This window comes from Sarcophilus harrisii, chromosome 1 (assembly GCF_902635505.1).
Source record: "Sarcophilus harrisii chromosome 1, mSarHar1.11, whole genome shotgun sequence".
Classification (NCBI taxonomy): Eukaryota; Metazoa; Chordata; class Mammalia; order Dasyuromorphia; family Dasyuridae; genus Sarcophilus; species Sarcophilus harrisii.
In genome coordinates this window covers 85,997,515-86,025,057 of record NC_045426.1, presented here as the reverse complement: position 1 = coordinate 86,025,057, position 27,543 = coordinate 85,997,515, and the positions used below count along the sequence as shown (strand labels likewise).

Here is a 27,543-nt window from a genome sequence, read left to right as displayed (position 1 = left end):
AATAGCAAACACAAGTTTGACACATGTCAGCATTTATTAATCAAAGATGAAGCAAACCCGAGATGGTGAGTTCTTTCCCTTTTAAAACCCAAAGCTTGTTTGTGGTAGCTGGTGGCTCTTTAAAATTGGTCATTTATAGGTTGAATACTATGTAGAACAACTCTTCCTTTTTAGAATCAAATACTAGTTTAAAATGGGCTAAAATAAAGGGTCCTTCTTTTAAATTACTTTGGGTGGGGAAATCTCACAAATCCAATGAGACATTTCTGATGTCAGGTTGAGAACTCAGGTGAAATACCCTTAAAGCACTTTTAGCCTTGAGGTAGCATAATTATGCTGAATTAGTTTTTTTTTTTTTTTTTTTGTTGTTGTTGTTGTTGTTACTGTGAATGGAGGAAGAAACCCTAATTACCCATTTTTAGCCAAAATTTGGCTACATGGATTTAGGAAGTCTTCCATGAGGTTAGTGAAATTATCCTCTTCTATCTTCATAGTACAGACAGTCCTGTAGGGTATTAAAACAAACAGGAAGATTTTCTGTTTGTGCAACAGCTGACTGATTGACTGAAGACCATCAGCAGTAATAACTGCAAGAACAACAATAGGTAAGTGGAGTGAAAAAAACCAAAACAATTTATATTTTGGCAAGGTTGGTTACAAATACAATTTAAGAACAAAAATTACAACATCAACTAACTGAAAACAAAGTATGAAGGATGTCACTTCAAAGGTTTTTTTTTCCTTTTTCTCAGGACAGAATGCGCTTTAAAAAAGAGAGAGAGAAAGGGAAGGGATTCATTTTTTTTTTTTTTTTTATACATTACGAAAAGTCTGGGGTGGGATATCAAACAGAAATGTCATAAGCCAGGACGCTGCTGACCAAGAAAAGCTCTTCTCACTGACTTCACAAGAATCACAAGCAGAGCATCAGAAGGACAAATTATTTCTCTTAGTCTCAAGAACACTGTCTCTTGCCTGTTTTTGCTGTTGAGTTCTTTTATTAACATGTTCAAATGCAGAACTCTCTTCACAATCATCTCTGAGGATCCACAGCAGTTGTTTGTGTGTTGCTTTTTTTTTTTTTAAACAGAACATATAGCTACATTAATCCAGAAAATAAAACCACACAAATTTATCCTTCAGAGATTAAAAAGAAGAGTTAAAGTCATTGGAATAAGATGTATATCAATACTGCTAACCACATTTCAAAGTTATTAAGCTCCTTCTCCCCTCATAACAAAGGAAATGGCAAGATTTGGAAAGGATTGCTTGAATCTGTCTTCTCCCAAGGGAGAATATAATATAAAGGGACTAATAAGAACTGGCTAAGGTGGAGCTTTCTTTTGTTCCATATGATTACTTGCAGCCCCATGAACAGAGGAGATACCATGGACTCTTCAGAAGTGTTACTATCATTTTGAGGTACCTGGGTGGTTAAGAAAACAAAAGAGCTTGATTTTTTTTAGCTTTACTTATCCCCACTGCAAAAGGTACATCTTCAGAGCCCCATATTTTTAAAAATCCAGTTTGGCTGCTACTCTTTCCCTACACTTTGTTATGTACATCCTCATTTCCTCACCCTCAAAGCTCAACTATAGGCCCACAATTGTCTGTTTAAAAAAAAAAAAAAAAAAAAAAAAAAGGAGCTCGTCTTCTGAGCCATATGTCATTTTTAACTAGAATAAATGAGCCCAACAAAAAAGGCTTGAAACCTGTTGGGTTCCTCAGCCATATGGCACAACTATGAGTAAGACTGGAATAATGGGAAGAGATCTTGTAGAATTGATTAGACTATGAACAAAAGGCCTAAAACTTCTTGACATAATCCATATCTATTCCTAGCATGCAGTTTGTTAGATAATCTAAGTGATGCAGATGCATGGTTAATAAACCGCATCTCATTTTGGCTTTTATTTTGGAAATCAATTTGTTAGGGCTGCTCTGACGATACACATACACACACACACACACACACACACGTGTGTGTGTACATTTATGTATACACATATGTGTGTACAGACATATGAGACTCTTACAGCACCTTCTATTACTTTTAAAAGACCAAGTTCATTTACTTAAATAGCTCAAAATCCCAATTACCTGTGGCAAAGAACTATTACTATTCATGCCATTCAAAATTTAAGATCCAAAAATTAGGAAAAAGGCACAAAGCCTTGGAAATATTAATGTTTGCTTTGTGGATTTATCTGATCCAAAACAGACACTGCAGAAAAGAATGGAGTCAGAAAAATATCAAAACATGAAATGTTTTTGAATAGTGCTATATCCCTGTTTCACCAGCATGAATCATAAATCAGACCACAATTCTGAGAAACATACTGTGAGCTCACACAGTGCTCTTAGTAAAGATTCAATCTGTTTTCAATTCATGTGAACAAAACAAACAGAAAATCCCTTATGACGAATGAATTAGGGTTGCTGCTGCCTGAAAGTTTGTCATATGTGTGTGTATGTGTCGCGCAGGGGAGAAGGGAGGTAACTACATGCTGTCATGCTTTTCACAAGTGTTGGCCATACTGGCCATATGCCCATGGCAGAGCACTAGCTCACCTGGTGATAAAAGGTAAATAATTAGGTCAGTTCTATTAGCATCATCATCCACAATGAGAATTATACAACCCCAGACACATAATCACTTGGGCAGGTCCCAGTGAGTCACACAACTCGAAAGAAACTGGAAAATGGGAAGAGCCTCTAGATCTACTATTACTTTGCTATAAATTTAATAATCTTTATGTAATTTTTGTGCTGCTTCTGTGATCCCCTTAAGATGGATTCTTAATTATTCTGATGGAAAAAAAAAATCTTACTGCAAAGCATGTCAAGCAATCAAGGGAACTCAAAATTGTACTTGATATATATTAAATGTTAAAGAGGTGTCTCTTTTCAAACACAAACTAAATTACTTCCCAAATAAGAAAAATAGAACACCAAACATCCTGAACTCCCCAATTACAAAGCCTTTTAAAAAAATTCCTTGAAATAGTAAATGTTGTCAACTTTTTGAAAACTTTAACAAATATAGTTGACATCTGGGAATGTCTAGTTGAGTGAGAAAACACTGTAAAAGAATACAATTGAGGGGAACTCCCTTGAGTCTAGAAATATATTTTTTTAATTTTTAAGTTACAAAAAATAACTTTTTCCTCTTTAAAAAGAGTTTTAAAACTGATCATTCAACAGCAAAACTATGTGGTAATATCTGAGCATTAGAAAGGACTCTTTTTACAGGAGGAACAGGTCAACTTCTCAGCAATATTACTGCCACCTACTGATGTAGACAACTGGAAAGAAAAAAGGTGACAGCAGCTTAATAGAGAAGTTTGTTTGTTTTCTTTTTAGCAAGTTAAAGCTATAACATCTCCAGACCACTTATTCTAAATGGACGACAATTTAGTCATACTAACAACACAGAGAAATTTTTATTTTTAATTGGCTCTCTGTCATCCATAGGAGGCTGAAAGAACAAACTCTCAGATTCTCCCTTTTTCTTCCTTTCTTCCTTTAAGACGGGATTTACTGATGAATGACCTATGACTATGACCAATGTTTCAGCATCGTACTCTCTTCAAAGAATCTCCAAATGCCTTGGAATCACCTGTAACGTGTAGCTTTCAGTAGATAGCACAAAAATCACAGTACCATAATGCTCTAAAGAGAGTTACTTTTAAATATCCAGGTGATTTAAAATTTCAAATCTAAAAGCTACAATTCAGAGCAGATTTTTGACATTCTCAGAGGTAACGACAAAGGAAGAGATCAGAGGCTGTAAATCTTTTCTCCCTGGGAAGATGGGGACAGAACCAGTTTCTGCATCTTTGTTGGAAAAAAAAAAAAAAAAAAAAAAAAAGAATAGCCAAGAGCAGTAGCAGCAGCAAGAGGAAAAAAAGAGGATTTTACACTTTGGACTTTGTATCAGGCACTTAAATTGCTGGAGAGACATGCCATTCTGAACCAAAGATGTGAAAAATGGGTTAGAAACATGAAATTAAGTCTAATAAGTGGAATTTCAGCAGCAAAGTGGAGGCACAGATTCAGCCTTTACCCATCCAAATATGCTGAGACATGTTTTCTAAATGCCCAAAACGACAGCAGCAGCAGCAACGGCAGGAACTGTTCTGTAGTGTCTGTTTTCCTTATGTGTTGTGTTGTTGACAGGAGGAGTTTCTGTGTCAAAATGAGAAGGCACGGGGGAGAAGGGAGATGCTGTGCCTAAATTCCTGGGTCAGTTAGGTCCATGCTTGAACCAAACATTTTCACCAGTTGCTCTTGATAATTGGTAATATTCCTCTTCATAATGTCCATGCAGGGTCCGAGCAACCTCTCAAATGCTTGGACATCCATAACTGCATTTAAAACATGAGGGAAACAAATGAGTAAGTCATCAAAGTAATGGCAAGTCTGCAAATCTTTATACATTTCAGTCCTAGGAATACAATTCTTCATTTCTAGGTATTAAAACTTGAGGCTCATCTCAGATACTACATTTCCTCTATAATGCTTTTTCTGAAAGTGAATTCTCAAATTTCTCAGATCAAAAGAGAGAGAAATATTAGATCTCTCTTTACAATAACTCCCCTCACAATTATACGGTAATCTCTTTGGGGAAAGGGACAAGGATCACATGCAGTTATTAAATAGGAGAGCCAGAATTTGAACCTAGGTCCTCTAATATAAAATGCAGTGTCCTTTCCATTGTATTGTGTTAGCCACCCAAGTGCCAATGGGGCCTCAAATCATTCTAAAACCAAAGGAGGAGCTAGCTGCTCAGTTAGCTGCAATGTGGATCTAAAGGAGATTGTGAATCACCTGCTAAGAAGACATGATCATCTTTGAGCAACTATACAATGCTTATTTTCTTGGGCATATTCTTAGGACTGAGACTGAAGACCCATGATAAATTCCCATGTTGAAATCTGGACTATGTTCTGATTCACTTCAGAAAAATTCTAAGTCTAAATGTTAGTAAGACAGAGGAAAAAGCAGGTTTTGAAAAGAGGGGAAAAAAACCCCACTATACATTTAAAAAAAAAAAAAAAAAAAAAAAAAAAAAAAAAAAAAAGGTTTACCTAAGCATTTGACATCTCCAACTGCATAAGCAGAAGCTGCTCTGGGTTTATTGGTGACAAGAGCAAGCTCTCCAAAATACTGCCCTTTTTGACATCGGGCAATTTCCACTTCATCCTCTGTGTCCTTATTTGTCTAAAGCAAGCAGAGAACATTCAGTTACCATTTTGATTATGCTATGAAAATTTCACTGTGGACATGAACATTTTCACAGTACAGAGTATATTCAATACAATTACTGCTTTAGTATTATGATTTAGCTTTAGTAGGAAAGCTACACTTGTAATGTACATTACAATTTATATTGGATGAGAATCAGGGTTATGGTTTTAAAGGAACTTTTACCAGATCATCCTCTGAAATCTAAAGAGTTTGTTTTGAGTAGCTTCTTAGTTATTGACAGCTGTTAGGGTCTGCCTATAAATGTATTCTGGGATCTATTTTGTAGGATAAAAAGTAGGGTATTCTCTGTGAATGATGACCATTTGAAGCTTAGGCAAAAACACAAGAACATAAATAGAAATGATCCTACCTAAATCACAGACTCTTTCTTGACAAAGAGTTCATTCACAAGGAGACATTTTCACTCTATGCTAAGAATTTAGCTTTTTTAAAAAAAAATTTATTTTTAAAGGTATGTTATTTTTCCAATTACAAGTAAAGATGCTTTTCAGCATTCATTTTAGTAAGATTTTGAGTTCCAATTTTTTCCCTCTCTCAACCTGCCCTTCTCCAAGACAGCAAGCAATCTGATAAACATTATACACATACATTCAATTTTCTTTTTCTTTTTTTTGGTCTTTGTGTTTTGCTGAAGCAATTGGGGTTAAGTGACTTGCCCAAGGTCACACAGCTAGGAAGTCTTAAATGTCTGAGGCCAAATGTCAGGTCCTCCTAACTTCAGGGCTGGTGCTCTATCCACTGCACCATCTAGCTGTTCCACAAACTTCAATTTTCAACATATTTCTATAGGAGTCATGTTGGGAAGGAAAAACCATGACAAAGAAAAAACAAAACAAATAGGTGATAATAGGTTTCTTCAATCCACATTCAATTTCCATAGTTCTCTCTCTGAATGCAAATGGCATTTTCCATCCAAAGTCCATTGAAACTGTCTTCCTGTATTGTTGAGAAGAGCTGTCTTATCATAGTTGATCATGATCACAGAAATTTGCTATTACTGTGTACAATGTTCTCCTAATTCTGCTCATTTCACTCAGCATCAGTTCATGCAAGTCTTTCCAACCTTTTCTGAAACCAATCTGTTCATATTTTCTTTAATAGAACAATAGTATTCCATTACATTCATATACCATAATTTATTCAGCCATTCCCCAACTGATGGGTATGCACTCAATTTCCAGAGAATTTAACTTTCTTAAACAACACTTATATAGGGCCAAGCCAGGGTTTTTAACATAGTCAAAGCAGTGTTTAATTTACCATAAGCAAATTAATTACCATGAAGTACTTTTTAGGGCACACAAAACACAACAGGTAACTGCCTAACTGACATTATGAAGTGGAAGTCCTATAGATATTTTAAAACAAACATTTCAAAACAAAACTCATTATCTCCTTTGCTAAAATTAAAAGTGGCATTGTAAATATTTTTTGTACATGAGTCCTTTGCCTGTCTTTGATCTGGGACTCTGCCTAGTAGTGATAACATTAAATCAAAGAGTATATCCATTTAATGAGTTTTAGAGGATAGTGCCAAATTGCTTTTCAGAATGGGTGAACTAATCAAAAAACTCCATCAATAAGGCACACGTATATCTACCTGCCTTCCCTGCACCCCACCAATATTTGTCATTTTCTTTTTTCCCCATCTTTGCCAATCTGGTGGTTATATGGTGGAATTTCAGAGTTTTAAAATTGTGCTTTCCCTCCCCCGCCCTCCATATCATGGGAGATTTTTAGCATTTTCAATATGATTGTTGGCAGCTTGTTCTTTTTCTGAGAATTGTTTGTATGCTTTGAACATTATCTTTTAGGAAATAGTTCTTGTTCTATATATGGCTGTCACATTTCTATATACTTTGGATATAGAGAAATTTTCTGTAAAGATGTATCCCAATTAATTATCTCTTTTCTAATTTAAATGCATTGTTCTTGTTTAAATTTTTAATTCAATTTTATGCAATTGAAGTTGTCCATTTACTCAATCGAAGTTGTCCATTTTACCTCCTATGATTCCTTTTATCCACTGGTAAAGTATGCTCTTCTTATAGACAAAAGTGAAAAGTATTTCTTTGGCTCCTCTAATTTGTTTATCCTATGACCTTTCATATCTAAGTCATCAATTTGGAGCTTACCCTGACATATAGTATGATACATTGATTTAAACTTAATACCTAGTAGACTTTTTTCCAGTTTCCCCCATAGTTTTCTAGTAGTTTTTGCCACAAATGAGTCCCTACCTCATCATCTAGAGTACTTGCGTTCATCAGATATCTTGGTACTATGTTTGATTGTTCCTAAGACTTGTGTAACTATCCAGTATTCCACGGATCAACTTTTCTGTTTTTAAATTAATAACAGATAGTTTTGATAATTCCTATTTCATAGCTTGCTTTGAGACCTGGGTTCAAGAGCTGCCTGACACATCCTGGCCTGACTGCTGTGATCCTGGGCAAGTCATTTAACCTTTTAGTGCTCTGGGAAACTCTCCAATCAATAAACACTTAATAAGTACCTATTAAGTGCTAGCCACCAGGCTAAGTGCTGGGAATATAATTAATAAAAAGTTCCTGACCTCAAGGAATTTATAATCTAAAAGAAGAGAATACATAAAAAAAGGCAGGAAAACAGGAGGAGTGAAAGTGAAGGAGAATGATAGCTCCAGAGGCTTCTTTGGAGTTGAAATCAGGCAGAGCAGAACATGTAGGGTGCAGCAAGCTGAGTCCAGTTTCTGCTCTCTACATTAAAAAAAAAGTACTGGAGTGTTTGGTGTTTCACCTTCTAGCCTCCAATTAGAGGGGACGGAAAGATTCAGGGAAGTGGTGTCAGTCAGGATTTGAGTTAGCTTAGTTAGTTTAAAAGCAATGACCTTATCCTGGGAGGGGCATCTTGTCTTGTGAAGGTGAAACTAGGCAGGACAACAGGTATAAAATAGAGTAAGTCTCTAACACTTTAAGTTATCTTTTTTTTTTAGTCGGGGTTTCCTTTATCCAAAGAGTCCCTTAAACCAATAAAACAACATTTCCAGTCCTTATTTCTACTGTTACAATTAGTTTTTTCAGGTCAAATGAACAGAACTGATTAATGCCTAATATATGTTAGACATTCAACAAAGCACAAAGAATACAGAAAAAAGACCAACTCCCTTGTCAAAACAAACAAACCCCCAAAACAACAACAACAAACCCCAAAATCAACCCTAAACCAAACCAGTCCCTATTCTCAGCTTAGTGAGATAATGCAAACAACTAACTACATGCAAATCAAATATGTTCTGGGTATATTGGAGATATACTCAGAGGAAAGGCACTAAGATTAAGGAAGATTGAGTCGAAAGGTAGAACTCTACATGAGACTTCAAGAAAGTTAGGAGAGGTAGAGATGAAGAGAGAGAGATATATGGAATAGTAAGTATGCCTGGAGTTTGGAGGAGTAGTGTGTGTGATGAGCACTGTCACTGGTTGCAGAGTATACGGGGCGGAGCAAAACATAAGAAACCTGAAAAAGGAAGAAGGGGCCAAGTTGAGAGCAGCTTTAAAAATCAAAGAGGATTTTATGTTTGATCCAGGATGTAACAAGGAAGCACTGAAATTTATTGAGGGAGACATCTGACATGGTCAGATCTGCCCTTTTGAAAGGTAAATTTGACAAATGGGTGAAGGATGGAGTAGAGTGGGGTGAGATTTGAGGCAGGGAGATCAACTAACAGTCTAATAGTCCAGATGTTCTGTAAAAAATGATGAGTAGCTGATTACAGAAAGACTTAAATGAACTGATGCTGAGTGAAGTGAGCAGGATCAGGAGAATATTGTACACACTAATAGCAAGCTATTGTGATGATCAATTATGATAGACTTAGCTCTTCTCAGCAATATAAGACGACAATTCTAATAGACTTTGGATGTAGATGACATTTTCCATTCAAAGTCTATTGGAATACAGATTGAAGCAAACTATTATCACCTTTTGTTTTGTTTTTTCTTTCTCATAACTTTCCCCTTTTGTTCTTTTTTTTTTTTTCTGCCAACATGCTTCATTGTACACAGCAACAAAATTATGTGATAATCAACTATGATGGACTTGGTTCTTCTCAACAATGTGGTGATTCAAGGCAATTCCAACAGATGTAGGATGGAAAAACTATGGCAACATGAATGTGGATCAAAGTGTATAATTGTCACCTTTTTTGTTTGCTTGTTCTTTCTTGTGTTATTTCCCATATTGCACTAATTTTTCTTTTACAATAATATGACAAATATGGAAATGATGAAAAGGATTGCACATGTTTAATCTGTATCAGATTGCTTGCTGTCTTGAGAAGGGGGAGGTAAGGGAGGAAGGCAGAAAAAAATTTGGAACAAAGTCTCACAAAAATCAGTTGTTGTTTTTTTTTTGGGGGGGGGTGGTCATTTTGTTTTGGCAAGGCAATTGGAGTTAAGTGATTTGTCCGGGGTTACACAGTGTGTTAAGTATCTGAGACTGGATTAGAACTCAGGTCCTCCTGACTTCAGGCTGGTATTGTAGGCATCACATCATCTAGCTGCCCCACAAAAATGAATGTTGAAAACTACTCTTACATGTATTTGAAAGAATAAAATACTACTGAGGGGAAAATATATATATATTTCTAGAACTATGTAAGACAATAGTAATGGATCTTTTTTTTTGATAATGGATTTCAGATAGTCCAATAATTTTTACAATATCTCCTCAATCTAGACAAGACAATTTTTTTTTTTTACAATGAGAAGAGTTCATTTTCTTCTCTTTTTTCCCCATTCTTTTGATTTTGTTTCCAATTCTAATTTTTTAAGGAATTATTTTAGCTTTTGTACTCCTTTTCCATTTGGCCAATTCCATTTTTGAAGGACTTATTTTTGTCAATGAAGTTTTGTACATCTTTTTCCAGTTTTTTGTGCTTCCTTTACCAAGCTGCTCTTTTCAAGATTCTCTTTCCCTAATTTTTCTTCTACGTCCCTTATATGATTTTTAAAATCCTTTTTGAGCTCTTCTTTTTGCAGTTGAGACAAATCCACATTTTTCTTTAAGGTTTTGTATATAATCATTTTGATACCGTTGTCCTCTTCTGAGTTTGTTTTGATCTTCTCTGTCATAACAGTAACTTTTAATGGTCTGATTTTTTTTTTTTTGGCTTTTTTTGCTCATTCTTTAGCCTTTATGATTTCAAAAGCTGAGTGAGGCTCCTGGGTACAGGTAGTTTTCTGTCCAGGGACTAGCCCTGACCATTAGGCTTGTTAAACTGGTGTGTTGGACTATCAAGGTCTGACAGCTGGTCTTACTGTGTTGAGGCTTCCATCACTGGCCTATGCTGGGCCTTCTGCTGGCTTGTCCAGAAACTGTCTGCCCTGATTGGGTTCTCCTTTTACCCAAGACAGAACTCTCCTGACAACCTTCTAAGTTGCCTTGGGTTGGAAAACTGTTTCATTCCTTTTTTGTTGGTTCTGCCACTCTGGAATTTGTTTTGAATTATTTGATAATTATATGGAAATGAATTTGAGAGAGTTCAGGTGAGTTCCTGCCTTACTGTGCCATCTTTGCTACTGCTTCTGTTATTTTAAAGTTCTAGATTCAATAGGTTTTTTTCCTTACTCATTCTTCTTGAGCTGCCTGAATCATCTGACACTATCAATAATCATCTGTCTTCTTGATACTCTCCTCTATCTCTCTGGGTTTTTGGGGCACTACTTTCTTTTGGTTCTCTTCCTACTTATCTGGTCATTCCTACTTAAGTCTCCTTTGCTGGATCCACTGACCATGAGTATCCCAGAATGCTCTCTTCTGAGCCTTCTGCTCTTCTCCTTCTATAATACTTCACTAGGTTTCATCAGTTCTTATGGACTTAATTATCATCTATACACTAATAACTTTCAAATCAGTCTAACAAGCCTTATTAATATCTCTGTTGATCTCTAGTCTCAGCTATTCAATTTCAGATATCTCAAGCTGGAAATCTAGTAGACACCTTATACTCAATTATTTTCCCTCAATTATTGTTGGAAATAGGGGTTTATATGCATCTGAAACTGATGATTACTTTTTAAGTATCCACCAACCATAGGTGTTACAGAACGTAGTTTTTAGATTCTTTCAGTGTATTGATCACTTATGCTGATTTTTTCCTCTTTTTTTTAATCTTAAAATAAATTCTTTTTTTTTTTAATTTTTGACAAAATGATATATTTTTAAAATTTATTTAATAGCCTTTTATTTACAGGATATATGCATGGGTAACTTTACAGCATTAACAATTGCCAAACCTCTTGTTCCAATTTTTCACCTCTTACTCCCCCCACCCCCTCCCCCAGATGGCAGGATGACCGACCGGTAGAAGTTAAATACATTAAAATATAAATTAGATACACAATAAGTATACATGACCAAAACGTTATTTTACTGTACAAAAAGAATCAGACTCTGAAATATTGTACAATAAGCTTGTGAAGGAAATCAAAAATGCAGGTGGGCATAAATATAGGGATTGGGAATTCAATGTAATGGTTTTTAGTCATCACCCAGAGTTCTTTCTCTGGGCGTAGCTGGTTCAGTTCATTACTGCTCCACTGGAAATGATTTGGTTGATCTCGTTGCTGAGGATGGCCAGGTCCATCAGAACTGGTCATCATACAGTATTGTTGTTGAAGTATATAATGATCTCCTGGTCCTATAGCACATATCTTAATAAAGACTGATGACTGTCTTGTTTTGGTCTATTGTTCAAGGAACCCATTACTTATTTGATTTTCCACCCTTTGTTCAAAATTTTTAAAAATTCTCTTTCCATTTTTTTTTTCTATTCCAGAGAGGCTCTCATTTTAAATTTAATCTCAATTAATAATCTTAATTATCATCTTTTGCTGCATGTCTTCCAGGCATACCTCTGGGAAAGCCACTTTTTTTCTCTTTGATTCCATTTATACTGGTTGTGGGATTACTCATTTTATTTGGGATTATTTATTCTTATGTATTCCTGGGCATTCTTTTTTTTTTTTTTTCAGTGTTTATAGGATGCATATTGGTTTACCAGGGATTATACTGACTTCTTCCCAAGTGTGATCTTTATCACAACTGCTACCGAATTCTGACCTTCTTTCTGTGGAGCTTTTGACTGGATGTAGAAGAATTTCCTCTTCTCTCTCATGATTACTTTTGCAAAGTGCATGGGAGAACTGGGCTCCTCGACAAGCTATAAGGCACTAACTTAACCAGACATGAAGGATATGAAAGTGAGTCACACAACCTTGGTCACTTCAGAGGATGGTTGGTGAGGGTAGCAACAAAGAATTAAGCCCCTCAAATTACTCAAGTTACTTAAAAAGTAAAGTCCAGGATAGCTCTCTGGAGGACCAGTCTGAGTCCTTGATCTTAGGAGAGGAGTGAAGAGATGGGATGCATGTGGATGGTCAAACATGAAGTCCCTTTATTCCAAATTCTCTCAGCCTTATATACCCTAATACCTTTATATAACCAATGTGGTTATATTGTGGGGCACATGTGGGGCCACTTAAACAATTTGCTATGTATGTACATGACTCTTTGCCATTTGGTATCACTCTGCTTTAATTATAACACAGATTGTTACCTCAGGAAGGCCGAGAGCCCTTGGGGGATAATGAGCCGAACTAGATGTTGTCAGCAGGGTTCCTTTTACTGGACTAAAGGGTCTTATACCTCACTTAGGGTTCCCCACTATCTGTGGCCTTCTACAAAAAGGTGTCCAAAAAGCATTAGTTTTAATAGCTTAAAAATATATTAACTTTTGTAATAAGTTCCTTGAGGACTGGGACAGTTTCATTTTTGCTGTTGTGTTCCCAGCATCTAACATGTACTTGATATAGTAGGATCCTTAACATTGTGAAAGTGAATGAAATTCTGCAGATACTATATATGATGTAGAAGACAGAAAGTTGATCTCATGATTCACAAGAACTGAGTTAAATTGACTATGTAATCCTAGACACATGACTTCATCTCTTAGTGTTCCAGGAAACTTTATTCTTTTTTTATTATGAATTTAACACAAATATTTTAATAGAAAAAGAATAGAAAAAATTGACATAAAATGATGAACTTGTTACTTAGTTTTAAAAACAATTAAAAAATTGTTTAAAAATTTTTTGAAATTAAAGTATTACATTTATATTGCTAGTAACAAACTGTTCTGCTCATTTGTGCCCCCCTGCTAAATTTCTTTTTGTTCTTTTCCACTCATTTAAAAATTATTGATATCCCAGTTAATTTTTTAAGACTATAAGCAGACCCTTAACATGGTTCATAAAGAAATATAAAAATAAAACAATCTACATGTATAATCAGAAAAAAGAAAACAATAAAAAAAAGTATAAAGAAAAGAAAGCCTATAACCAGATCAATACTGATCTGCAATGGCAAAAGGACACATACACCCCGCCTCCCTGTAGCTCCCTATACCAATGAGAATACAGGTCCAAACCAAAAATAATAATAATAATAAAAGTTAAAAAAAAAAAAAATAAGAGTAGGTTGTAACTATGCTCAGCAAAACATCTGAAATTACTTCCTATATAAAAAAGACCTTTACAAAATACAATATTTACTTTATCTTCTACTTGAAAAAACATTTAAGTAAGTCATTACAACAAATTATTATAATTAATATTTGGCTGTTATGTGCTTTACAAATAAGCAAACAAATTACTATTTAAATACCAGAGATTATTCTTAATTATGACAAAATAGTCTAAGTTATATATAGATGGACAGATTTTACCATAATAAAAAGGCTGTAAAAGAAAACTACCATATTTACTTACATATTTGTTTTTTCTCTGACACTAAATCTCACTTGTGCCATTCCAAATTGTCTTTCTCTGTCCAAGTTTCTCCTGCCCTTTAAAGCCCAGCCCAGATTCCACCTTTTGTGGAAAGTTTCCTCTGTTGGAAGTGATATCTCCTTCTCCTGAAATTTCAAAGCACATCTATACCTTTCTAATGGCATGCACCACATTCTACTCTGAGTTTTCATTATTATATACATATTTTAACTTTCCTATTAGACCAAGAGCTTCCTGGATGGGGGGACATGGCATCAGACTTTATTTCATTTTTTACTCCACTCCAAATGAATTAGCACAGGTCTGGCATATATACAATTGGCACTCACCAAAATTTTTGATAAGACAAACAATAGTTTTAAACTGAGATTCCAACTAGCTACCAGCTTCTCTGGCATAAAAGCCACAACTTTCTGATCAGGCACTAAGTCACAGTAACAAATCTACCTCATTAGTATGATGGCGTAGATTTAATCTACCTATTAATTAAACTTTTAAAATGATTGTCACTTCTCTGAACAGAGTATGACAATAGGTTTCAGAACAGGTCTGAATGAGTACTACAGGTGATAACTCATTATGACAAACCACAGAAGATCTCTTTTGAGGTGGAACTTGTTACAAGAAATGCTTTGACAGAATGAAACTGAACTGATCTCAATGCCTGTGAATTACTAAGTGACAAGCCCAACAGGACAAAGAGGAGAGACATCATATAAATACCACTACTATTCCATTCCATTTCTAGATTTCTGATCTTTTTGTGTGTTTATTTGTTCATTATATATATAACATATATATCACAGGGTCGTTGTGAGAAATGAAATAAGTTTGTATGAAAGAACTTTGAAAAACATTAAGTATCACAGATATGATATTACAGTAATATTTTGCATATTCCATTTTTCTCACAATTCAATCTTTTGGGACTAAGTCATAAAATAAAAAAGGCCTCTGAGCAAACAATGAGTAAACAAATATTTATTAATCTCTTACTATGTGTTGGATGTTAAACTAGGCACTGAGCAATCCAAAAAAGTCCATGTTGTAAAGCATCGTTGGTGTTTTATTTAAAGGAGAGTTCAACAAAGCTCTTTTTTAAATTTTATGATAACAATTCTAGCAAGATTGTGCTTGCTAGTTTCTCCTTCCATGGTGGGTTAAAACCAGTAAATTAAAGGGCAGAGTAATGCTGGAGCTGGTTTACTAACAGCAGTAATAACAGTAGCAACTAACATCTCTTTACCATCTTACCCATTATGAAGCCCTTGGGCCTTGTGAAGTAGAGGTAAATATTATACAGATGAAGAAATGTGGAAAGTTCAGAGAAGTCACATAACTACTCAGCAAATGCCAGTAGCAGAGCTCAAACCTAGGTCTCCTAACTCCAAATTCAGCATTCTTTCCCATGTCACTCATATTCCCTTGAAAACGTGCAATTGAAAGTAAAAGAAAAGATATAAAAACTATAAAAAGGAGACAAGAACCATAAATAATATTCTGGTGTTCATTTAGTGTGTAAAAATGAACAATCCTATAAAACTAATTGGTGTGAAGTATAAATACCTTCAGTACCGACTGAAACAGTAAACAGGGAGTCCTGGAACTAGCTGGGTTTAGAGGAAGCCTCAGCACAAATTGCAGGCAATGGAGAAAAAACCGAACTAAACAAAGTTACTATAGGAACAGAAGAACTGCATTCATCTTCAGAGGATTTTGAAGTAAAGAACAAAAAACATATAAAAAAACTTCCCTACAACATAGAGCAATGTTAAATGACTACCAGCCCCAAAAGAGTTTAGAGAACTAAAAAAAGACTTTACAAGAAAAATTGAGGAAAAACTAAAAAAAAAAAAAAAAAAAAAAAAAAAAAAAATCAAAGAAAAACAAGAGGAGTATGAAAGAAAATCAACCAACTAGGAGATCTAGTCTCAAAGTAGAAAATGATTCTTTGAAAATTAAAATTGGGCAAGGGGAAGCCAGTGAAGTTACAAGAGACCAGGAAATAATAAAACAAAATGTAAAGAATGAAAAAATAGAAGAGAATGTAAAACATTAAAAAAAAAAAAAAAAAAAAAACAGGGGGCAGCTATGTGGCGCAGTGGATGGAGCACTATCCCTGAAGTCAGGAGGACCTGGCCTCAGACACTTAACACTTCCTAACTGTGTGACCCTGGGCAAGTCACTTAATCCCAATTGCCAATGGGGAAAAAAAAGGAAAAGAAAAGAAAAGAAAAACAACAGATCAAGAAGAGAAAACAACAATTGGACTATCTGAAAGATATAATGGAAAAAAACCAACATCATTCTTACATATTTTGAATCCTGCCTGATGTTCTGCTGGGCACATGATAATGTTTTTTGTTTTGTTTTGTTTTTTCTTTTCCAATTTTCCTTTTTTTTTTTTTAATTTTGCATTTGTTTTAAATAAATACATTAAAAAACCAAATAAGAAAATATAAAATACATACACAATGATGACTTTGAGTTTAAGAATGGAATAAATCATGTGCTATACATGCTACTTAAGATGGCAGGAAAGTATGGCAATTCTAGAGAGATTTCCATAAAAAATGGCTCAAATGAAGTGTTAGCATTCAAAGAGGTTACTTCAATTATTTAGAAAATTAATTTTTCTAAAGTAATTCATTGCCCAGTCAAATATGATCAATCTGATTTGATACGCAATTACTTTAGTGGGTATTTTATAGTAAAGGTATTTCAAGTACTGGCCAAGATGTTTGAATATGTAAGATGAATTAATTGTTGAAAGATAAATGTTATGTGATTACCCGAGAACCATTAAGTGCTTTTAGCTCTAGAGCACTTTTCCTCCTTCCTTCATACCATAGCATATTTTCAAGTATTTTATGGAGTGATTATCAAGAGGGACACTAAATGATAAATGATAGAATAGGACTAGATTAATCAATCAATAAGCACTAATTAAGTACCTACTACAAGCCAAGCACCAGGAATACAACAATAAAAACAGAATATTCCATGCCTTTAAGGAGTATACATAATTACCTATGGAGCCTGTGCACAAATACAGGAATACACAAAATGCAAAGGAGAAAGCTGGTGATCTTGGTTAGAAGTAGCAGCTAGGGGAGCCTTTAGTAGTCTCGTGAAGAAGATAGTAACATAATTTAACAAAAACCAAGGGATACAGAAAGGTAGAGTTTTGTAAAGAAGGAAGGCTTTCCAAGGGGTAAGACAAATGAAAAAGATTTTAGATGAAGGGAGAAAGTCATGTGTTAGGAAAAGTAAGAAGGAAGAGAGAACCTTCTTCTGATTTGAGGGATTTAATCTTTAAATTAGTCTCCATTTTGATGTAACCTTAGCAGGATTGTCCATTTTCCTGTTTGGATTTTACTCCTGTTCAGTTGTTGTTAAGACTTTCATAACATATTCATAACATCTCACCTATGCAAATGTCCTTCACACAGTGCTCAATAAGACATATGATGTTATGAAGCCAACCTTGAAACACTGATCCTCTGTACTTAATAGCCATAACCACCCTTGCTTTTACCTTTTGAAATAGAAAATGGTTTTTGGAGAGTACTCACTTAAAACTGAAAATCTTCTCTACTTGCTGTGCCCTATAATATCAATAAAACTTTTACAGGGTTGTATCTTAACTTGTGTTATGTGCTAGAGTTTTCCCACAACATAGGTCAGTTTGGCTATCATGGAAATACATGGAAAATATATAACATTTGAGGAATTTATACAGTTTCAAAAAACAAGATTTGTGGTTTTATATTAAGTTTTTTTCTGTTCTACTATATATATGAAAATAATCATTTTATGTGGTGTTTGTTAAATTCAGAATAAATTTAAACAAAAATGTCTGCAGAATCATTTAAAAAGAAATTATATAACATGAAATAAACAAGTAAACACTGTTAGAAGCTCCCTCTATGGAAAAGCTGTTATAAAGACTTGTTTTGAAAAATACACATATATTTAATATATTTAACATCTACTGGTCATCCTACCATCTAGGGGAGGGGGTGGGGGGGTAAGAGGTGAAAAATTGGAACAAGAGGTTTGGCAATTGTTAATGCTGTAAAGTTACCCATGTATATATCCTGTAAATAAAAGGCTATTAAATTTAAAAAAATACACATATAGAATTATTTAATAAAAAAATCTATCTAGTAATATCATCTAATATGTTAATATGTTTCTCATTTTTTAAAATAAATAGATGACTAAACCAAAACAAACAAAAAAGGACTTGTCTGTTTTGATGGTCTTCTCTGTCATGAAACTTTATCTGCATTTTAGAAGCATGCAGATAAATTAATTAATTTATTAATTAAAATACAATAATATTTAACTGTCTGGATATACTCTTTACCCATCTCTAAGTATTTAGATACATTAAAAAAAACTAAAGCCTAAATTTTTCTACTGGAGACTGCCTTTCAACTCAAGAAAGGGAAATATTATTTATCTATCAGTAACCAAAATATGCAAAGTGAAAATTAGAAGATCACTGAAACAATGTTACTTTCAAATACTGTAATAAAACTGACAATTTTGGAAAACAATCAATAGTTGAAATTATATTGCTTACTTTTTGCCTCATCTAAACTGAACTGTATCCCCCATTATTTAAAATTCCAGTAAAATGACATGAAATTATATGTAAACTTACCTTGCTTTTAATCAGGATTTTCACTTCTCCAGACTCCACAATAAAAAAGCTCTCTGCTTTCTCACCCTACAATACAGAAGAAAAAAAGGAAAAATTCATGTTTACTACACTATCATGTATAGTTGCATCATTATTTATTTTATACTTTACAATGTTCTTCACATCCTAAAATGGTACTATTTAAGTAATTTATTTCCTCTTCTGTTAATTTGGGCAATATGTATTTTTTCTAAGTATTTATCCATTTCACTTAGATTATCAAATCTATTGGCACACAGTTGGGCAAAATAGCTCCTAATTATTGTGTTCTTCACATCCTACTGACAGCATTTTTCAAGGGATAATGAACGAATTTTTCTAAATGAGAAGTCCTTTTTACCTGAGGATATCAACCAACCTATGTTTTAACGACATGAGCTATTCAAGAAGCAGTCCCTTCAGCAACATTCAGTCTCATAATGGTGGACTAACACATACATATTAGTCCAAATTCGTTCATGTTGTCACTATACACAAAGCATTCTCCCCATTCACTTAATAATAGCACATTATAATAAAATGGGCACTGATGTAAGAGACATTCCTAAAGAATGTGGGGTAGCACAAAAATATTGTCTTTCCTTTTGTGACCACGTTTACTTAGGTGATGTCAGGCAAAAGGGAAAGTATAATGAAATGTAAATGGTACTAGAACCGGAATCAGGAGAGATCTAACCATCAAGGGCCCAGATACCAGAGTGCTCCAGTCACTGGGGTGACTGAATAAACCACTATTATCACCCAGCCTGGATTTAGAGCACAGCTGTTATAGGTACTAAGAAGACTTAGGAAAAGGTAAGTCCTATGGTTAGGAAACTTCCTCTTCCTTTTTTTTCTACATCCATATAATTAAAGTTGAAGGCTACCTATATTAAAAACTCTGTATTTCCCTTGCCCCTACCCTTTTTCCATTTTACCAATGGAAGTGACATTCTATTTTCACTCAAAGGAAATCTAGCTCCTCCCAGAAGACGTTATACCTGAATTTATCCTCTCTAGTATTGGCTCTATACTTAGGAAGTCACTTAACCTCTATTAGTTCCAGTTTCTCCAACTGTAGAATAGAGATAATAACAGCACTAAATTTTCAAGGTGGTTGTAAGGATCAAATAAGATGATATTTGCAAAAAGCATGTAGCACAGTGCCTAGCACATAACAGCTCCTATATAAAAGCTTATTTTTCCTGGAATGGAGGAGCTGGCATTACTGAATAAATGCTCTGTCTTGGTGCCTTTTTTAGATTGTTTGGATCTCTGTGGGAGAGACAGCTCTTTTATGACCTTTCACTACTAAAAGGTTTTGATGAGTATGGCTTTTTAATATAATTTCAGGTTAAGAAATGATATTCACTCTTCATTGCTATATTTTTAATTATATCCTTTCAGGTTCTAAATCTTTTGCAATAATAAGAGGAACACCACAAATCAAAACAATTCCACGGTTTCATCACATATTCAAAAAAATGGCATAGAAAAAAGATAGGCATAAAATCAACAATAGAGGGGCTACATAAAGACAACTTGATGGAACCATGAGTTATGCTAAGACTGATCTGTTGCCAGATCACATAGCTTTACCATTATAACAGCTCTCATACTCATATAATCACCACTCTAGTTCATCCTTTGCCTCTGAACTGTCACAGTATCTGGATTGTTCCCACAGCCTCCCTTGCCATTCTATCTTCTGACAGCTATTAAAAGTAATTTCTTCTAAAGCCTATGTCTAGCTGTGTTACTAATACCCCTTTTCCCACTTTGAATGAACTCTAGAGACTCCCTATTACCCAGGGATTAAATATGTAATCTTCTTTCCTTGGCATTTAAAATCCATACACCTGACTCTTGTATTATACAGGCTACCTGTGGTTCCAACTCTCATTTCTACAACTTTGTAATGGTTCTCTTTGCACCTCAGGTTCTCTATGCTCTCACTGCCACCGTGGATTTCCTTGTTTTTTTTTCAGGACTCAGCTCAAGTCTGACTTCCTATTTCAAGTGCTAGTGTCTATCCCAGGTCTCCCTTGCTACTGGTGCCTTTCCCTTTCAGATTATCTTCCATTTACTCTTAAATATCTTAAATATTTCATTGCTTACATGTTTATTATATCAGACTTCACATTCTTTGAGTACAGGGTGTGTTTTGCCTTCCACTGTACCCCTGGCACTTAGAATAGTGACTGAGACAGTTGTACTTAATAAAAACTTAATGACTGACTGCCTAACCAACAAAATGTTCACCCATTTTACAGGATCCTAAACATATATATACCCAAGAAGGAAAAGCCAAAAAGTCAAAATACCGTTAGAAAGACTTTTTGGTGGTAGCTAAGAACTGGAAACAAACCTGATAATCACTGACTGAGGAATGGCTAAAAAGGCTGCTGTAGACAAATGAAATGGAATATCATTACATGTAAAGAACAATGAATATGAACAATTCCAAGATGCATAAGTCTTCTATCAGGGAGTTTTTAATCTTTCTTTGTGTCATGGATCCCTCTGGAAGATCAGTGAAACCTTTGTATCCCTATTTAAAAATAATCATTTTGATCCTACAAAATAAAATACACAGGATTATAAAGAAATTATTTATACATTAAAATACAGTTGTCAAAATAAATTAAAAAAAAATGTGGCCTGGATGGTCTCAGCTCTTCTCTCCCTGAGAAGTCCTACCCCTGATACCCCACCACCTTCTGGGCCCTCTTGCTTGGGATAGCATGGCTTGTGTGTGCATGTGCATGTGTGTGCACATAAAGGACAAGGTGGAGGTGGCCCTGGTTAGCCCAACTTTGCCAGGTACCCTTTACCAGGAAAGTTCATGTGAAACTAAGGCCTGAACTCTAGAGGGCTGTAATTATATGAGAGAATCATGTGCTGAATACTAATGAATGTGGGGAAACCTTCAGGCAGGTGGAACATCTTTTTATACATCAAAGAATTCAGAATGGAGTAAAATCCTTTTGTTTTATTATAAAGGTGAAAAAACCTTCAGATATAACCACGGCCTTACTGTACATTAGAAAAATAAGACTAGAGAAGAATCCTCTCAGTGGAACCAATGTGGGAAACCTTCAATGAAAGAATTCATACTGGATTAAAACCATATAAATATCCTGAATGGGGGAATGCATTCAAAACCAGGAGATACTTTACAATAAATCTTAAAATTCATGCTGGAGAGAAATCCTATAAATATAATCAATATGGAAAGCCTTCAGTCAGAGAAAAAAATCTTAATTTACATGAGAAAATTCATATTGGAGAAAAATTCCATAAATCATTGAATGTGGGAAAGCATTCATCTCCTACTCCTTCCTTACTATATGCTACCTACTGCAGAAAAACCCTATAAATGTAATGATTGTGAGAATACCTTTAGACAGAGAGAAGACCCTATTGATCATCAGAAAATTTATACTGGAGAGAAATCCTATAAATGTAATGCATACTGGAAAGCTTTCAGGCAGAAAGAGAACCCTGTTATACATTAAAAAATTCATACTGGAGGAAAACCATTTATACATAATATATGTAGGAAAGCCTTCACAAACAAGGGTTATTACACACATGAAAGTTCACATTAGAGACAAGTCTTACAAATGTAATGAATGTGATAAAGTATTTAGCTCTAATTCAGGCCTTACCAGGCATTATAGAATTCATATCAGAGAGAAATATAAAATTGTCTTTAGGAGAGGAGAGCCTTTATGCTCACCAGAGTTCATACTGGAGAGAAAACCTACAAATATAATGAATGTGGTAGAGCCTTCAAAGTGAAATCTTATTCTATATCACAAATCCATATTGGAGAGAAGTCTTATAAATGTTTTGAGTATGGGGAAGTATTTAGGCAGAAGGGAACCCTTGAATTTGGAAAAGAACCTTTTCAATTTAAAAAATATGAATATTTAGGCATAAAATAGCCTTTATCATAAGATAATTTACCCATCCAGTTAGTGTACAAAATTTTTCATCTAGAAAGGAAAAATTACCAAACACTAAATCACGAAATTATTAGATATGACATCTGAAATCTATTTCCAATCCCTTCTTAATTTTACAAATGGCACAGCTGATGGGTAGAGAAGAAGTAAATTGAGTTGATTATGATCATCCAAATAGTGAGTGGCAGATATGGGAGTGAAACTGATGTCTTAGCACTACTTCTAGGAATTTCAGAATTGGAGAGGACTTTAGAAGCTACCTAATCTAAAACATGTATGAAAAAATCTTATATCATATGAAACATATCACATGTATATTTTGCTTAAAGATGTCTAGTGGAGGCCTCCCAAGGCAGCCTACTCTTCTTCTATATAGCTTGGGGGTGGAAAGGGCGAGAGTCCATGCATAAGAGATTTGTATGTGTATTCTGAAATGAATATGATGAAAAACAAATACCCTTAGATGAAAATGTATGTTTGAGTCAAAGAGCAACTCCTGGTCTATGTTAATAAAGGAAGCTTTCTCAATGAAAAGTCTCATCAATGAAATTATTGATCTATACATGTCTACACATCAAATAAGATAACATGTAAAGCACTTTGCAAACCTTAAAATGCTATATAAAATGCTAGCTATTATAATATAATGAGTACATATGTAAATAAATATGAAAATGTAATATAATCCAGAATTAAACATAGTACTAATGATAAGGCATTGCCTAGTACACAGTTAGGCATCATCTCATGCATACTCTTAGAATTTACTTTGTCAGAGTAGCAAAGGATAACATTAGCTTTTTTTGGCTATGCTATTAAATGGGTGACTAAGTGAGCTTGCAGTTCACTAATATAGATGTTTCTTATTATCTAACCATAACTCCCTTTGAATTGTGAAGTTGGCTTTTTAACCCAAACATAAAAAAAAAATTTATGTACCTTTATGAAAGTTAATTTTCTTAGATTGGAGGGGAGGGGGAAAGTATGTGAGTCTTAGGTTAAGAACCTTTGATTTATAGAATTATTATTAAGAGAAGTACACAGAATCAGGAAAATAATATATAATTAATATAAAAATGTTAATGAAAAGAACAAAGCTGAATACTGTATAATTATAATGACCAGGCTTAGCACAAAATAAGATGATTAATCAACAATTCTATACTAAGTACCAGGGATAAAAAGAAGTGAAGCAGTCACTGCCCCCACTTATAAACATATATACAAAATAGATATACAGTGTTGGAAGAAAGAGTACCAGCAGCTTAGGGGAGGGAGGTGAGATTGGGAACACTCTCATGGATGAGTTCGTATTTGTGCTGAGTCTTGAGAATGAGAATATGGATCCTAAGAGATAGAAGTGAGAGTGGAATGCTTTCCAGGCATGAGGAAAGCAAATTCAAATATTTAATAAGTCTGGAAAAGAAGGGGTCAAATTGGGAAGAAATTGCCACAAAGTAAGAGCTGGAAAAAAGTATGTGCCCTTCTTCCCTCTTTGCAGAGGTGGAAACTACAAGAATGAAACTTTATTTAAATATACTTGTCTGAAGGATTGGTTTTATTAAAATGCTCCTCCCTGTCCTTACTTGTTTATTCTTTGTTATAAAAGTAATGGCCTGCTGGAAAAGTAAGTGGGGATACATTCCAAAAATCAAGATGACATAAAGGAGAAAAATACAAATAAAATTTTTAGAAAATGAATAAATGTCATCAAGCATAAAAGATACTAGTTGAATATGTTGAATGGCTCAAGGCAAATCTATTTCCATAACAGAAACAATTCAAAGTATTTATCCTAACTACAGAGTGAGCCCAAACTGTCAAGTCCTACACACAGAATTTCAGAGTTCAAAGGGACCCAAAAGTTATCGAATTTAATCCATAACTGAGCTCAAGTCTACCCAATAATATTTCCATCAACTGTAATCCAGTCTTGAAGACTTCTAATGAAGGTGAAATTACTATTTCCTTAAGTATCACATTCTACTTGTTGCTTTGACTAGTGGGCTTCAGTTTCCTTCTTGTTTAATATTGCTATTATTAATACTAACATTTATATACAGCTTTAAGTTTTGCTAGGTATTTTGCTTATATCATCTCCTTTGAGCACCACAACTACCAGGTAAGAGAGGTACTACAATGATTAACAGATAAAGAAAATGGAATTAAGAGAAATTAGGTGACTAGTTTAGGTTTATACAGTCCAGCATATAAACCAGAGAGGGGACAGGAAGCCAAGTCTTTCCTCATTTCAGTAATTCATTCTACTTTATCACACTTAATTGTCTTATTTTAAAAAAATATTTCCCACTTTTTGCCATATTAAAAAAAAAAGGGAAAGATGAAACTAAAATCGATTTTTAGTAGTTTGTGAAGGATTAGGGAATCAACCATAAATTTATTTATTCAGTGGATAAAATGAGGGGAGCAAGGAATACAGAAAGGACAGACTAAGTTTGTGGAACTGGTGATCTCATATTCATTTTGACAATGGAATTTCCAAAAGTAGAAGAAATGTTCACACAACTCATTATTTATCCTATGTGATATTTAAATATATTATGTTGCTTACTTAACCAAAAGTAACTAACGATATTCCTAAGTAAGCAGACTCTATTTTGTTCCTAATAGGCTCTCTGCTCCCTAACTAAAATTCTTAACTCTCTACCCTTTGAAGTCTTGGGCTTAGCACCCCATTCATTTATAGAACTGAGCTGTGCTGATAATCCATCTGAAATCAATAGCTATTGGATAACCTTTTCTCTTTCTCATGATATGGGATTCAACTACCACTCTAATTCACTATTCTCTTTCCTTCTATTCAGTCTGATTAATGAGAGGTATGAGGCATGTAGGTGATGTCCTGCAGGACACTTGTAGTTGGCTTGGGAATGGCAGACTAGCACATAGAAAGGAGAGAAAGAAGATAAAAATATATAATCAAATGCTAAACTGTAAGTGTAAGTATTATCGTTTACAGAAAAAAGATTTAGAAAGTTTGAAGCAATCAGAATAAAAACACGGTTAAGATTAGCGTCAAATTTCTATTAGTTCTTGTATTTCTTGTTTTCCTGGTATAACTGTTACTTCCTTTAGTTTATCTTACCAACAAGGGAAAAGAAGAGCTAAAACTAGCTAAAAATGCTGCTTTTACAATGCTTTAAGGCCCACAAGACATGGGTAAAATTGATTTATTTTATTTATTTTTATTAAAGCTTTTTATTTTCAAAACATATGCATAATTTTTTTTAACATTAATCACTGTAAAACCTTGTTTTCCAATTTTAAATTGATTTATTTTAGATACATATTAAAATATTAAATATGGGACTTCATATAATATGCTTACCTGAGCAATAATTCGTTCTCCATCTTTATAGTTCTTCTCACCTATTACATCCACAATCTTCATTCTCTCTGAAGCCTGCAATAGTCCACAACCCACTGGTTATTGGACAATTCAACTGAAAAATACCGTAAGCCTTCATCAAATATAGAAAAGCATTAAAATACCATCATCAAGTGATTGTAGGTACAAAGAACAAAACAGGATTTCAGAGTTGAATTATCATCTCATCCAACCCACTTCATTTTATAGATATGGAATTTAAGGAACAAAGGGGAAAAGGGAATTTCTTTTAGCTAAGTGCAATGGAACCTGATCACAATATACATCCTATAGAGAAAATTGTATAAGGGACAAAGGTTCTCTTATAGAAAGGATCCAGTTATAAATGTAATTTTTTATCTTTATGATGGGGGTTCCATGGCAAGGACCATAAGGAACAGATAATACGACTTTAGTATATTACTACTCTTTTGCAGTCAATATTTCATTAAAAATATATGAGGCCAATTTCTCAAATTTAGCTTTTTGGATTTCTCTGGTTTTTGTGCTCCTTTTTTTCTCTTACTTGATACTTAATAATATTTTTTTTCTCAATTACATGTAAAGATAGTTTACAACATTCATTTTTGTAAGATTTTGAATCCAAATTTTTCTCCCTCCTTACTTTTCCTCCTTCCTCCCCAAAACAGCAGGCAATCTGACAGAATTTATACATATTTCCATATTACTTAGGTGTGAAAGAAAAATCAGAAGAAAAGGGAAAAACCAAAAGAAAGGAAAAAAACAGGAAATTAGCATGCTTTTAATATACATAATTCTTCCTCGATGTGGATGGCATTTTTCTTCACAAGCCTATTAGAATTGTCGTGTATCTGTGTTTGTCTTTCAAAGTTCCTATTCAGCTTTGGTCTTTTGATCAAAAAGAACGAAAATTCCTCCATATCATTAAAGGTCCATATTTCCCCTCTGATTTACATGGATTATATTCAGCTTTGCAGGGTAAGTTATTCTTGGTTTTAAACCTCTATCACTTCTCCTTTGGAAAATTATTTATTTTTATTGGAAGCTTTTTAAAAACATAAAATCATGCTTTTCAGAGTCCAGTGACTTAAAACTTAAAAAATTTACTTTTTGCAATTATATGAAAAAAACAATTTAATTTTTACCATTGATTTTTAAAATATTTGAGTTCTAAATTCTCTCTTTCTTTACTTCTACTCTTTTTCTTGAGAAGGTAGACAATTTGATATAGGTTATACATGTGAAGTCATGCAAAACATATTTACTTATTAGCTATGTTGTGAAAGAAAACACAAACTGTCTTTTCTTCAAAAAAACAAAACAAAAAAGAAGCCATCCCTAAGAAAAAATTAAGAAAAATTTTAAAGGATGCATTTATTTTCATTCAGACTCAATCAGTCTTTCTCTAGA

The 27,543-nt window shown here is 34.1% G+C and overlaps 1 protein-coding gene across 1 annotated transcript in view; it reads right to left on the bottom strand.

The window, feature by feature from the left end:
• Nucleotides 1-345: 345 nt before the first annotated feature.
• PRKAR2A (protein kinase cAMP-dependent type II regulatory subunit alpha) overlaps nt 346-27,543 on the bottom strand; it is a 118,166-nt gene continuing 90,968 nt past the window's right edge. The window contains exons 8-11 of the mRNA XM_003762239.4: nt 26,113-26,187; nt 18,775-18,840; nt 5,091-5,223; nt 346-4,367 (exon numbers count right to left, since the gene is read on the bottom strand). Of these exons, the coding sequence (XP_003762287.1) occupies nt 4,234-4,367; nt 5,091-5,223; nt 18,775-18,840; nt 26,113-26,187 (408 nt within the window). The 3' untranslated portion in view covers nt 346-4,233. The remainder of the gene's footprint in view (nt 4,368-5,090; nt 5,224-18,774; nt 18,841-26,112; nt 26,188-27,543) is intronic.